Raw genomic sequence first — 14,434 nt, 5'->3', positions numbered from 1 at the left:
TCAGCTTTTCATATGTAGTATTTAAAAATGTGGGGTGTCTACACTGTTAGAAAAAAAGGAACAGTGTAAATGTACCCCCAAAGATACAACATGGTTCTTAGGGTCCATTTGTGTACCTTAAATGAATTTTAAGGGTAAAGATGTGCACAAAAATAAGGTGTCCCTGGAAAAATGATGTTTCGTTGATTCTCCAATTAATATAAGTAAACTCATCCTGGAAAGGGAACACATTTCTGCATATTTTAAAGCACAATTACTGTTTATTTGTTGAACTTAACAGACCGGGGGAAAATGAAACATAAACATTATTTATGTTTCTGTCTTTTCCAATGTGTTAAATTCTTAAAACACCTAATTTGACAGGGGTGTTAAAACTTAGGCGTATGACTGTACACTACATTTACTTTCCCAGGTGAAATGTGCATATGTGTATTTTTCATAACTTAAAGTAGTAAAATAAAATAAAAAGCCTGGAGGTAAAACAGTGTGTATGGAGTCAGTATAACTTAAAAATATAACTGCAATAGAGGATGCAGCTATTTTCCCGAACTAAAGGTACTGATGATGTACCCTTCAGGGTACCACGGTGACAGTGTTTGTATCTTACTAGGTACAATATTTTTTTTCTAAGCGAGTGCAGGGTAGTCTCTGCAATGAAGTACAGGTAAATGTATTTATTTATATTTCTGGACTAGGTGCATGTAGTAGACAGCACCGCATACTACTGTCAGAGTCTTAAACAGGAAAAGGTAAACTTTCAGCATATGTCTAGCAATAAAAGTCATGTATGTATAGCATCCATGTGTGTGTGTGTGTATATATATATACACACACACACACACACACTAACATTAAGGAAAAGCCTTTAATTACTTGCTTGATTTACGAGAATAAATAAATAGCCCGATATTATTGGCTGCTTGTGGGCTCTTTATTCCCACAATCATTCTGCAGTCTCCACTGTCGGTCATGGATAATTAGATAGCTATATAAATATGAACATACAAATACATAAACAAAAAAAAAACCTTTTGCATTGCATAAAGCCTCACAAATAACATTTTACGTTTTGTCTTTATCATGGATTAAAAGTGTCTGATTGGCATTGTTTAGCATACAGGCTACGCCTCGGTATGTGAGTTCAAACGAGCGTAGACACTCATACAAATTCTAACATCTGGAAAGAAAAGTGTTTTCGTGACTTTTATACAGACTCTGCACTGCGCATGAGCACATGTGGAGCGGGCGCCGCGTTGATGTGATGAATCGCGCGTGCGCACCATCCTTTTTCCTCAAGCATGGGCGCGTGGACGGAGAAATTTTTGGGAGCTCCGAATCTCCAAAGCAGATTTGCTTGCCGATGTAATCCCGCCTGCTCAGGTAAAATGGATTTCAGTAGATTATATCATGACATTAACACGAGATTAATCGATGCTGAGCGCTTTTTATTATTATCAAGATGCATCGGCTAAACGAGAGCGCGTCTGAGCAAGAGCCGCTACAGAGAAACAAAGTAGCGCACTTAGTATCTAACCTACTAACGTAAACTCGTTTGTTTAAATCGATTCTTAGGTATTCCTTTAGAAATAGCTCCCTGATAGCAAGAAAACCTATCCAACTGGGTATCTTGTGTCTTTTGTGCCGAGTCATGAGCACGTGGTGGCCACGTTTCCCTTTCAGCCTTTTACGTTCTCAAAGGCTTCGGCCCAACTGCCGTTAAACCTTAGCCAGCTATATATCCACCAGGACTTCCGATCAGATCGTGATTCATCTAACCGTGGAGTCATTCATGTTGCTACCAAAATTCAAGCTAGAAACATAGGTTGATTAGGGGGCGATTCTAGGTTTAGAGCTTTAGGGGTGCTGAGCACTCAATGAGACCAGCACCCCCCTCCCCCTTGGTTTATCATATCTTCTATCATTCTATAATATTAATTAGCTGTTATACATACAGACAGTACAGGTCTAGCACCTTGGCTTTAATATCAACACACAGGCCTACCAATGGCACAACAGCTAGCTTCTCTCATTCAATTCAAACAGTGGACAATTTTTGATGGACAACCTGCAACATTAGCTTGCTAGACAAAAAAAAAAGCAAAAAAACAGATAACATAGTGATCTGTGATTCAGCAAAAATGAGGACTGCTGCTAATAACTGTAATGTGTTGGTGCTGAGTGATCAGAAATCCTCGTCTGCTGTACTTACTGGAGCCACCACACCACACAGTCACACTGTAACTGGCTCTAGTGTGAGCGCGTGCTCAGCACAGCTACTGCATGGCTTTGAGAGGAGTAGGAGAGAGAAAGTGGATCATAACATTGGCTTATCAGAAAAAAAAAATAAAAAACAAAACTACTTTTTACTCTTATTTTTATTAGTGCTTGAGCACCCCTAAAACGGGGCTAGACACACCTATGGGCTGAATCTCAAATGGCCCCCTGCGTCCTACATAGTGCACTGCATAGACCATGCAACTATGGCTTCTGTGCCCAAATAGTGTTCTAAATGTTATACAGGGAGTCATACAGCTAATGGTTGGATATGAATGGCTGTCTATTCGAAATACTGTTTGGATGAAGTCCTTATTTCATGACCTACATAGTGCACTACATAGGGAGTAGGGAGCCATTTGAGATTCCACTGGTTTGGGAGAGTGAGACTTTGTTACCTCATTTAAAAACATTTCACATATCAGCTAATGACTAAGGTCTTAATTTTGGTTATAAGAGGAAAATGCTCATCCCATTTGGGCTGTGGCCTTCCAGGAGCTGAGATTGGGCTAGTTGTCTGGCCTAGCAACTTGCGAACCAGTCCTTTCTGGTGTAAAGGGATGATGGTTGATTTTAAATAACGCGAGATATGCAGCATATGACCTAAATGTTCTGGAGTGGTGCTGGATGTTTGCAAACCTTAATGATCAAACAGTACAGTTGCATTAGATCGCATAATTAATAGAATGTCAGTTTCCCACAAAGCATATTCACATTTTTGCACCAGTATCACAGTCTCACAATGCATTGTAAAACCGCTATAAAACAGGGTTGTTTTTCAAAAAGAATACTCACTCAGTCGGGCAATTAATAAGGCGAGTTACAAGCTTTGAGCTGTTGAGTGGAAAAGTTATGTGGATGTTATTCATCCTTATTGGTGTCTAGTTTGCTGTTTTACAGTGAATTGTGAGGGGAAATCTCTTTGTGTGGCCACCATTTTCCCTGTTTCTCTCAGTAATACTGTAGCCTATATGAACCAAATTTGTGCAGTGGATGACCTGTTATTTATGAATATCAAATAATATTGTAATTATGACCTAACCTGTTCAACAGGCAGCTTTAAATGTCCTTGCAGTATGGTTATAAATCATGCTGGCAGTTGGGTGTCCCACATACATTGATAAATTGCCCCTTTGCTATTTGCACTGCTGTTGGTCAGACTGTCCACTGGCTATGTCCAGGCACATGTCCCTTGTGAGGCCAAGTTGGTTTAGGAATGGTGTTCACATGACCTACGTTGGGGAAATTATGAATTTTTAGCCCTCTCAGAGGGGCTGCAGTCTTGGTAGAGGTCCTGACCTTGAGTTAAACTAGCCTTGGTAAGGCCTTTGTGCTGGTGTGGGGAGCTGTGCTTTCAAGCTGTGTTACATGTGCCCTTTGGCCTTTAGTTCATCAGTCAACTTTTGAAGTGGAATCAGGTTCACTTATCGATTGTTCCCTCAGCGCTGCTTATGTGAAGCAGTATAAAATCAATAGTTTTAACACAAAAGTGCTAATTAGTCAGTCATTTTTGAAGTGTAAAAAAGCAGATGGCTCAATCCCAGGTTTGAAGAAAGGGGGAAAAGCAGACCATTAAAGTATTTCGGTAGCAGTGATTCTGTTATAGCTGTGATGATTTTCACATTTTTGCCGTTTACCCATCTGACCAGACTGGGTTGCTGATATTGTGATTATCTGAGTATTCAATGGCAGAATCACTCGTGCCCTAGTACCGCATGGGGGTAACAGATGAGGGACATGTACTTAAAATTACTTTTTCTTTTTTCCTCAGAAATGAAGTTGGCTTTTGGTAAAGGATGACCTGAACGCAGCTGTCTGAGGACATGGTAAATCAGCTTAAAAAAATTGTTAAAATTGTGGCCATGAGATGCTGTACACATGATGATTGTCACGTTTTTGCCGTTTACCCGTCAGACCAGATTGGGTTGTTGATACTGTGACTATCTGAAAAGTCAGCTTGTGGTCATGTATCTCAAACAGAACAGATTCAAAGTGTTGTAAATCTCAGATCAGATTTATTTCCTGTGATGTTTTACCATCACAAACCTGATCATATCAGCACTCTTACTGAACTTTGACCATTCGTGTATGAATTTACTCCTTGCATGTCATCAGTTCAGACTTTTGAATTTTTCCCCTCTCTGCAGTTCCCAGTTGAGGGTGAAGGAAAAGATTTAAACTGGCTGTGATTCACACTGCATCACTAAGGTGAGGAGAAACCTTTTTAGTTGCACATACTGTCTTACACACACTGTAGATATGTACTGACTATGATGATTTTCACGTTTTTGCCGTTTACCCATCTGACCATACTGGATTGTTGATACTGTGATTATCTGAGCTTTCAAAACAGTAGAGGAGTTTCTTTTATAATGCTGTCTAGTTAAATAAAGCTTTAACTGTATCTCTTTTCTTCCCCCTTTCCCCAGTGAAAGGCATGACCATGACAGTATGATTGCTGTGACCAGTGGTAAGTCACCTTTCTCATTTGTTTGAAAAAGTCTACTACTGGTCATTATGAAGTATTTTAGTGGCAGTGATTGTTACAGCTGCTATGATGATTTTCACGTTTTTGCCGTTTACCCGTCTGACCAGATTGGGTTGCTGATGCTGTGACTATCTGAGCAATTAATGGCAGAATCATTCTACTCCTAATGTGAGTCAGTGATGAGGCATGTGTACTTTAAATGCTGATTTGTGTCTTTTGTTCTCAGAAATGAAAGTGGCTTTGGAACAGGATGCCCTGAGCATGGTTGTCTAAGGACATGGTAAATCAGATTACAACATTTACACAAGTGTGGCTGAAAGATGTATGGCCCCATGACAAATAAGACAAATTCTCAGATCTCATTTGTTTGGAATAGTCATGAATAAGTTAAATACATTTATAAGCAGGAATTCTGAATCTGATCATATAATCCGAAAATAAGTGCTTCTGTGCAAGTTTTTCATATTGATGGAACATCGTCATGTTTAATGTGTTAATACGGTGTTGAACTGAATGTAATATTGCATTTGGTTTCCTTTTAGTCCTCTGTAAATCATAAGCTCATGAGAGTGCTTTTAAAATGTGTAAGTATGTGGGCTAGCTGGTTACCTTGAATTAACGGTGTACCCTACTCCTCCATGATGTAGGTTGCAGCTCCTGGTGCGTAGGTGTACACAAAGTGCAAGATCTGCTGGTGAAACTCTTCCAAGGTCAGGTCTCGTCTGCGCAAGGAGTCCAGGTCACACAGATCACAAGGAAACACGGCATCGGGCGGAATAACAAGCGCTGAGGCCCCTGCGTTCCCAAGACAGATTCTCAAGAACATGTATTAAGAGCTTGATTTTGCCCTTTGAAACAGAGGGTGAGCTATTAGCGAAGTGCTTAAATGTGAGAAGAATGCTACATTTGTTGTAATGTTCAAACATATTTATGAAATAAATGTGACTTCCACTTTGTTTATTCTCTATTCTTATTTGCTATCACAAAATGGTTTTGTAACCTGCTTAGAACTAAATTCTGCTTCTGCTCAACCTTCGACCTGTCTAGTGAATTGACAGGAAAAATATGTAAATAAGCTCCAAAAAGGGTGCTTGAGATACTAACAAGCTAAGGCTAATGCTGCAACATTTTTCAGTGAATAAGTTACTAGTGGGTTATTTGCAGATCTAAAACCCTGTCTGTCTGGAAAAGTAAAGAAAAGCTTACCATGTTTAAGGGTGATTGAGTTTTCACAAAGCAGCACTGCAATAACTGCATCCTCTTCCAAAACACGTGTCCTCAAATTAAGCTTAGCATGGGCTTGAGCAAGAGCAATCCTGGTAAAATCAATAGGTGGATATATTTGGTATTTAGATGCAATTTCCAGTACAAATAATGACATGCTGAATCTCTTGGTGAGTACGTGGTTTTCAATATGACTAGCACAAGAATAAATGACATGTTTGTCTTGTAGCTGTTACACCACATATGTGAGCAAGACGTATTCTTTAATGTGTTATACCCTTTTGAAAGGCTACACAGATTCTGGAAAGATTTTTTTTTAAACATTTTGCTCAGGAAATTTTTTTCTTAGTGCTTTCTCATAAAGTGGAATTGAACAGATTTTTAAAATTTCTGCATTATTAAATTGTTAGAATGTAAGGCTAAACATTAATGCCTCTAAAAACTATCCCCCAGAAATGTATTATACAAAAAGGTACCGAACATGTTTTGAGAGGGTTTTGCCTTAAAATGTATTTCTAAAACACTCCGAGGGCAAAATAGTACCCAAATGAAACTTTTTTTTGATTCATCACTTTTAAAATTATACATGTACTTTGTAGGAACTGGTTCCTTTCACCTTCAGTGTGAAGAAATCAGTAAGTTTATCTACACTGAATCATTTCACATCAAACCACTCTGCGCCAGTGCATCTGAATTATGCAGAATTTGTGAAAAATCTGTAATTCCCCTTTAATTGAGGGTAGGGACAAACTAAAGGACAAATGTTGTATGACTACCATCTTGTGGTCAACTAAAGTACTGTGTTGAGTACTTACTTGGTGTAGAAGTGTCACTGAACACTTCTACACCACAGTTTAGTGTTTCCTGCACAATAGAGCTTAAGTCAACTCCTCCATTAACTACCATACACTTTTAGAGTGGAATCAGGAGCGTAGTGTGTATAGCAGAATAAACAAAAAATGTGCAATGTAACACCCCAAAACAGGGACCAAACAGCACTGCGCTCCAGTACTCAGTTCACACATTAACACAGTTTAATATTTTCCCTGCTTAAATTGTCTGCTTAAACAGTACCTTCAGGCAGAGTTACTTTTGGCCTATGCTTACATCAGTTTGATGAAGGTGACGGATACTGAGGAGACTTTGGAAAAATCTGAGCGAACCCTCCGACTGGCCATGTAGTAGCCATGGATCATCTTCTCGGCCTCAGGGCTCATGTCTACTTTCAGGCCCCGTGCATAAGCCAGTAGCTATGGAAGAGAGTATGAAAGTGGTATCGAAGTCTTGAACTGATGCACTACATTTAAGAAGTCCACACAGTATGTGTCACTGGTTGGGCATTGTCACAATACTGGTCCTTACAAAACTGACATTGCAGAAGGCTGAACTATGCACATAAGCCCTCTAATCACATTTTTTACTCTGTGCTATGAGCAGTTTGTCCAGATAGATGTTTCTGTGAGTGTTTTGATGAATCAGGGTATTCATGTAATTCAGCAAAAGTAAATGATTTTGTTAAGATACAGGCCAATCTCTAGCCTCTGTTTGATTCAACAATGCGTTTTAATAAACTACAGTTTAGCTCTATCATAACTGTAACATAGCATTATAATTGCACTATTACTTGGTGTATATTATGCAGTTCTACTGTACAGACAAAATTATGTTAACTTGAACATGGGTTTTTATTAAATACAGTTAATAATGTATTACTGAATTTACGAACAGACTGTAAGAAATGTTTTGACTGGAAATTCAATCATTGAAATAGCTGTGGATGGTTTTTGTGGATTAACCTCTTTGTAGTCCTGTGTGGTAAACTGCATACAAGCAGGGTAAAGGGGCTCTCCTGGTGAGACGGCCTGCCTCAGGGTGTGCACAGTAATAGGAAGGAGTGGGTGGTGACCTATTGCCTCACGACACTGGATCACAAGTCCAAATGCCTCTGCAACTTGTGGGGGTACTGGACCCATCTCCTGCAGTAAGATATATAAAATTCAGTGTGAATATTTCAATGAGTAATATTTGTAAGCTTACCAGGCAGGGTAGTAAAATATTGGTACATTGAAGTTGTATTTCTGTTTTTGTTAACAGAGCAACTGAGACTCTAGCGGCTAGCGGCACATGAGGGCGCAACTAGGAACTTCTCCAGGAAAGATATAATTGTCTCTGTTTCCTGTTACTAAATATATACAAAGGTGGGGTTGCCTTCTAACTGCTGCAGCATTCTTTGAGGATTACCTCTTCTTTGGCAACAAATGTCATCTGCAGAACCTTGGTACTGCAAAGTCTTGAGTACAGTCCTGCACAGTACTGCATAGTCTTGATACAGGAAATACCTCTCAAAAATAGAGCCACAGATTGATGTTTAAGGAAGGGAGGGTCATGGACTTCCAACACATCCTGTGCTCTCACTTGTACAAGCTCAACAAGCAGCTTGTCAGAGCATAATCAATTAAATAAGAGTCTAAGCTTAGAAGAAAACATCCATAATTGCTCTATGTAATCTGACTAGATGTTCAATGTAATAATGAATTATACAACAAATTATAACATTTAGAGTTACATTTTCCACTAATTATAAATGCTAAAGTATTCACAGAAACTTCTGACCCATGTGGAACTGGCTACATACTATGAAAATGAATATCAGAGATTTGTAACTGAGCCTTTAATTTCAAAGGTATCTCATTTCTAAAGTATGCAAGTTGCATTTGAAATAAGTGGCAATCACAAAGGAAGGATTGATTCTGTTTGTACAGAGCCCAAGTCCAGGAAATACTAATTAGCCAGGAAATTGAACCTAGTTGCTGGCTAATTATAACAGTAATTTGAATTTTATCCTACAATGAGGTCATATCACTGCTGTTGGGTAACACTAAACAAGCATGTTTGATATTGATATGAGACAGTGTGAACCCACCACAGAGCCAAGCACTACACTGTCAGGCTTGATAGGCTTCCTGGAAGGAGCTGCTGCATCAGCCAGTGCCCAGAAGTTACACTGGACGGAGAAGGAGAGTTGCTGATCAGCATCTTCCCCATACTTCTTTCCTGGGATGAAGACAGACACTGATCTGCTTTCCAACACTGAGGAAACAGGGCCACAATGAACTGTGACAAAAGAAAGGCAGGGCAAGCACTAGACTTTTCCTCTGTTGGCCATAATGTTATAAATTGCCTGATAAGTGCTTTATTGGTAATAATGTTATGAATTAACTTGGCATGTGCTCTGTTGGTAATAATGTGATATACTAACTTGCAGAGTCCTCTTTTGGTAACAGTGTTATAAGCTGGCACTTCTCTTGACATCGTACCTGACTGGAGTGTGTCCATCCTGTCTCTCTTGTAGCACGTTAAGTCTCCCAGCAGGCAGACACCTCCACTGGCCAGCAATGAAGAACCAGCATGGATGTTGGCTGTTCCTGCTCCATGCTCATCTCTGGACAGGGAAGCAAACAGCTCTCCAGTAACCGGATGACGAATACCCCGGCCAGCCAGACCCAGACTGTATGTCATCAACCTTGCAATAAATCCACACAAAGAATGAGTATGACATAATGTGGTGAATCTGTTATCTCGTTTTTAATTAAATAGTCAATGAACAGAGTACATGTTTATGTAATTCTGTGGAAAATGTTGTTCAAGTGAAACAGTCTATATCACCTTATCACCAGACAAGAAAAAGATACGCATATTAACTGATATTTAATGCTTATGTGATTAGTTATCAGAGAAATGTATGTCTTGAAAAATAATAAAAAAGCTAGTTCAATGTTTCCATTCTGCATTACAGTGGCCAGCTGAAGTTTCCCTCCAGGACTCTGACTGCTAGTCGAATTTGCAATACTGCATTTTGATTGGCTAGTCAAATTTAACAGGGAACTTTATGTCCGCTAAGAATAGAGTCTGGCTGAGTGTCCAAGGGGGGGTTGATTAATGTTCTGGTGGTATTACTATTGTTTCACTTGGAAAGATTACATGTGTTACTTGATTTGTGATACCTATCAATGATGAGTGTGTCGCTGGTGAGTGCAAGAACATCCAGATGGTTGTGTGCATCTGGGTTCGCACCCTCAGTCTGCACCAGGCTGAGAAGCAGCACCAGCTTCAGCGTGCTGTACAGGCCAGGCGGGAGTACTGCAGATCCAAAGGAATTGGCTATAATGGCAGAGAATCTCCATGGAGAACAAGCTGAGGCAGCAAGCAGGGCCTGGAAGTTGTCACTGATCAGGCAAGGGTCTGTGTGTTGGGGGAAGGGCGACAGTGTAAGATCAGTGACTTTGACACTGTTTAAATGCGGAGATGTGTTATTCTTTTACCCAAGTCAAAGAAAAGCCTCACGTTCAAGCTTGACTGCTTGAACACTGCAGGCCTCTATGCTCCAAGTAACATTGGGACACTGGTGTACATGAGCTGGTATCCCCACCACTCGATAGACCAGGCCAATTTTCATAGAGTTGCAAAGTTCATCTGACAACAAAAAACAAAACAATAATAGACTTGGGTTGTTTCTTGCTTAAAATGGAATACATGCCGCCTATGCAGATCCCAGGAACACTGGGTCTTATTAACAGTACATACACACTAATTTGCGCTTATACCTTTCATACGCACATTCATAGGCAAAAGCTGGGATTCATCAATAACATTACCCAAATTTGTTCTTACTGTACAAAAGAATTTAGACTTGCCTCAGAGCTGAAGTAACTAACTTAAATGTGTCCAATCCATAAACAAAACAAACAAAATGGGCTTTTATTATATTTCCATGATATCAATGCTTAGAACTCCACATAATACATAAAATGAATATATATGTATATGTATATATATATATATATATATATATATATATACATATATATCAAGGGCTTGTCGGACAGGATGTGTAAGATTGTAAGGTTGTAAACTGAAAATCCATATTAATATTAAAAATTACATAAAATCACCATATGAACATGGCAGGTTTAAAAATATAACTTTCTAAGGCTGGCGGTGCATTTTTATATGTGGTCTGAGGCAATTCTAAATTCTTTTGGACAGTAAAAACAAATTCAAGTAATAAAAAGTAAATCCCAACTTTGAATGATATGTCTTTAAATCCACATGTTTTACTTTCTGTGCAACCAGATAATAATGTGCCATATTATTACCACTCTATTTAGTAATTGGACTAGGTCAACAAAATATACCAATAAAGACCAAGGACATTTACCTTATCCATTATTAGAGGGCACAGGAAATAAACACAGGAAATAAATAATATCTCATAGAGGGGAGTGTTATATACCTCTCAAGAACAGAGTGACGGATTGAAATCTCAGGGAGGAAGGGTCATGGACTCCTAACACATCCAGTGCTCTCATATGCACAAGCTCCACCAGCTGCTTACCTGAGTGTAATCAATACAATAAGAATGAGATGCAAAAGAAAATTTACACTGGCTTTAATTCCAAAGCTCTGCATGGCTTCGGAGTTATTATTATGTGATATATAAGGTCTCTTTAATTTCATGAATGAGATGAACCCAACTTCAACTATTTCAGTTAAGAAATGCTGCTTATGCTTTAGCCATGTAAAGGGTGGTCAAGCACCATATTCCAAAGTGTTCTTATTCATTTGGTTCTCACCCCCCAATACACGAGACTTCACATCCTCTCTGAGCGGTGAGGAGCAGAGAAAGCAGAAGAAGTCACTCCTGACGGTTGCAGACTCTGTGCTCCCTGGGGCATGTACTCTAATGTGGTGGAAACCTGGTGGCAAAGTGAGAACAGCTATGGCTGGAGACAGTGGCAGTAGCACAAAAACATACTACGAAGAATGTATGAAAGGTTACCCCTGGAGCAAGGACATTTTTCTTCTGTGCAGAGAAATCTGGCCCCTTGGGTGTATTTAGTGACGCGAGTCATGGCGATTACAAGGCCCACCATTTCCAGAGGCCTCAGTGGACCATACCCACGGGGGAACTCGGATAAGTCCAGAAAGTACCGTGGAAATGGTGGCATGTGTGTTGGCTTCAAAACAACATTAACCTCAAGAGGCCAAAAAGTACATGATGATGAAATAATACATTTATGGTCACAACTCTTGATGCAAGTACACAGGGATAAATGCTTACCTGGTTTTCTGTAATTGTATGCTCAATCAGTGACAGTGCCTTTATAGACAGATAACAAACCTGTGAAACAGTAAATGCATCTTATAAAGCCAAATCACAAAAAGAGGATTAAAGAGTGGTTTAGAGTGAAGAGTCTGGTGTGAAAAGTGAAGAGTGTGACTTCAGGGAAATCTACACTGCAGACTTCAGAGAAATCTACAGAGTTATAATTACTCACAGTGGTGATGATGGGAACCAGACGTCTGAAGCATTTAATGCCTTGAAAACACCTCAGGAAGCTACCACATGCAATGCTTATGAATGCACTGCCTGATGCCTGAGGCACTGTTTTATGACAGTTATGACAAAGGTTTTGGCATAAAATGTATTTTTTTAAATTCCATTCTTAGTGGAGAGGTCCATGCAAGGCATTGTAAGACAAAACAGTACCCAAAGAAGACTTATTTTTTAATTTATCACTATTAATATCATTATCGATAAATACTATTATTAGTACCATTATTAATATTACACATAAATACATCATAACTCCTGGATCCTATCACCAGTGTAATGAAAATCCCAGCTGGTAAGTTACTCTACAAATAAAACCACTCTGAATTACTTTCCATCTCATTGTATAATTATGTAAAAAAAAATTAAACAATCTGTGGAATTTCCCTTTTAAGAAAAGTCATCACATCCCCTATGGAGTCTTCCTGTCTGAAACTTACAGACTGAAAAAGTGAAGTTGCTTTGAGAGGGTCATGTAAAATGCAATCTCCCAGCCTGGCATCCAGTTCAACCACATCAGTGGGATTCACATCAAAACAGAAGCGATATACCGCTTCCATCTGTTGTGGTTCTGAAAAATAATTCAACAAGACGTGTTTTTGTCATCTTTACAAAAACATGTACACTAAGTTAAAGGGAAATCACACTTTTTCTAAATTTCTGAATAACTCAGTCTTTGAGATGTAAACAGAGTCATTCAGAGTGGTCTGATGTGAAATATTTTATTGCAGAGAAACTGACTCAGATTTCTTTACAGTGGTGGTGATAGGAACCAGGGGTCACCATATCTACAACACTAGTACAGCCATTTTATTTACTATCCAAAACCACGAGTGAACCTACATGCATCATCTGAGTTTTTATATGTAATGTTGGTGATGGTGAAATATATCATAAATCTGAAAAAAAAATAAGCTTTCTTAAGGGACTACTTTATCTTACAATGACTGAAATGTATCTTAAGCCATAACCTCATCACAAAACTATAATGAAATGATGTATCAGGCGTCAGGCACCTCATGTAGTTAATAACTTTATATAGGGGAGCTTTTAGAGTCATTAAGCTCTTTAGACGTCTGGTTCCTATCACCACCACTGCGAGCAATTCTGACTCGGCAAGTTTCTCTAGAACGGAGCATTTCACACCAAACCACTTTGAATAACTTTGTTTACACGTCAAACATTTAATTCTGTAGAATTTTTGGACCTAAGTGTGATATATATGTTCTGATACTAGTTATTAATGCTACTCAATAACCGTACACCAAATATCCAATAACAATAAAGAGCGCGGTAGCTTAGCTAACGCTAAATCACTGACTGACTGAAATGCCGTCGCAAAATCCGTTTCTTTGCACTTTTGGACTCAAGGTTACTTTGTGACTTTTTCTGATAAATACATATAAATATATGTTTAAATGTATTCATAATTATCTAAACTTGTTTTTGTTGTTGCCAAGCCTTTTAGAAAACGACGTTAGAGACGTTAGCTAGCTAGCGTCGTTACCCTGACAAGAGCCGTTGTGCTAAGCTAACTAGCGAGCTTTACAGATCGGCCACTATTTAGAAAGAAAAAGCGACCAGTGTTGCTGTCTAGACCAACCTCTGAAAGAGCTGCAGGCCTTAATAAGTTTATTCAGTCCTCCACTCCTATCCAAGTATATTATAATCGATTCTTTCAGAGACAGAAGGTCCTCCATTTTCAGTTCATCAATAACCGCAAGTTAGCTAAACTAACTACCTCAGACTCCGCGAACTCTGCTGCACCGCGCGCACATCGGCAGTTTGTGATGTCAGTACTATTAATGTCTGTGTGCAGTGCAGTGATAGAAGATGCTTCTGGAGTCGACTCCACTTTTTAAAACCAAGACGGCTCCATAGTCTGTGATGAAGGGATACAGCAGATATCAGACCATCCTAAACGTAGTTTACCCGTTTTTGAGTAGTTGCAGATTACAATATGATGAAACTTCGTAGATTATACCAAGTAGCATCAGATAGTTTTGACAAATGATTAACAGTTACAGCTAATTCATGTTTCAACAAATGTCCCT

The 14,434-nt window shown here is 39.1% G+C and overlaps 1 protein-coding gene and 1 long non-coding RNA gene across 2 annotated transcripts; one reads left to right on the top strand and one right to left on the bottom strand.

Moving 5' to 3' along the window:
- Positions 1 to 1,274: 1,274 nt before the first annotated feature.
- On the top strand, positions 1,275 to 5,718 carry LOC118799112. Its single transcript, XR_005006095.1, has 6 exons — positions 1,275 to 1,380; positions 4,046 to 4,100; positions 4,422 to 4,482; positions 4,704 to 4,744; positions 4,989 to 5,042; positions 5,410 to 5,718. It is a non-coding gene; the product is annotated as an uncharacterized LOC118799112 (long non-coding RNA).
- Positions 5,391 to 14,080, bottom strand: mcmdc2 (minichromosome maintenance domain containing 2). The gene is made up of 14 exons (XM_036558819.1): positions 13,984 to 14,080; positions 12,821 to 12,951; positions 12,108 to 12,167; positions 11,826 to 12,021; positions 11,620 to 11,742; positions 11,280 to 11,381; positions 10,331 to 10,459; positions 9,991 to 10,228; positions 9,304 to 9,509; positions 8,910 to 9,076; positions 7,783 to 7,962; positions 7,094 to 7,236; positions 5,969 to 6,078; positions 5,391 to 5,557 (listed from the first exon to the last, which is right to left on the bottom strand). Exons 1-14 carry the CDS (start codon positions 14,078 to 14,080, stop codon positions 5,391 to 5,393), a joined length of 2,049 nt encoding a protein of 682 aa, XP_036414712.1.
- Between the last annotated feature and the right edge of the window lie 354 nt (positions 14,081 to 14,434).

Source organism: Colossoma macropomum, unplaced genomic scaffold, assembly GCF_904425465.1.
Source record: "Colossoma macropomum unplaced genomic scaffold, Colossoma_macropomum, whole genome shotgun sequence".
Lineage (NCBI taxonomy): Eukaryota > Metazoa > Chordata > Actinopteri > Characiformes > Serrasalmidae > Colossoma > Colossoma macropomum.
This window is presented reverse-complemented; position numbering and strand designations above follow the sequence as displayed.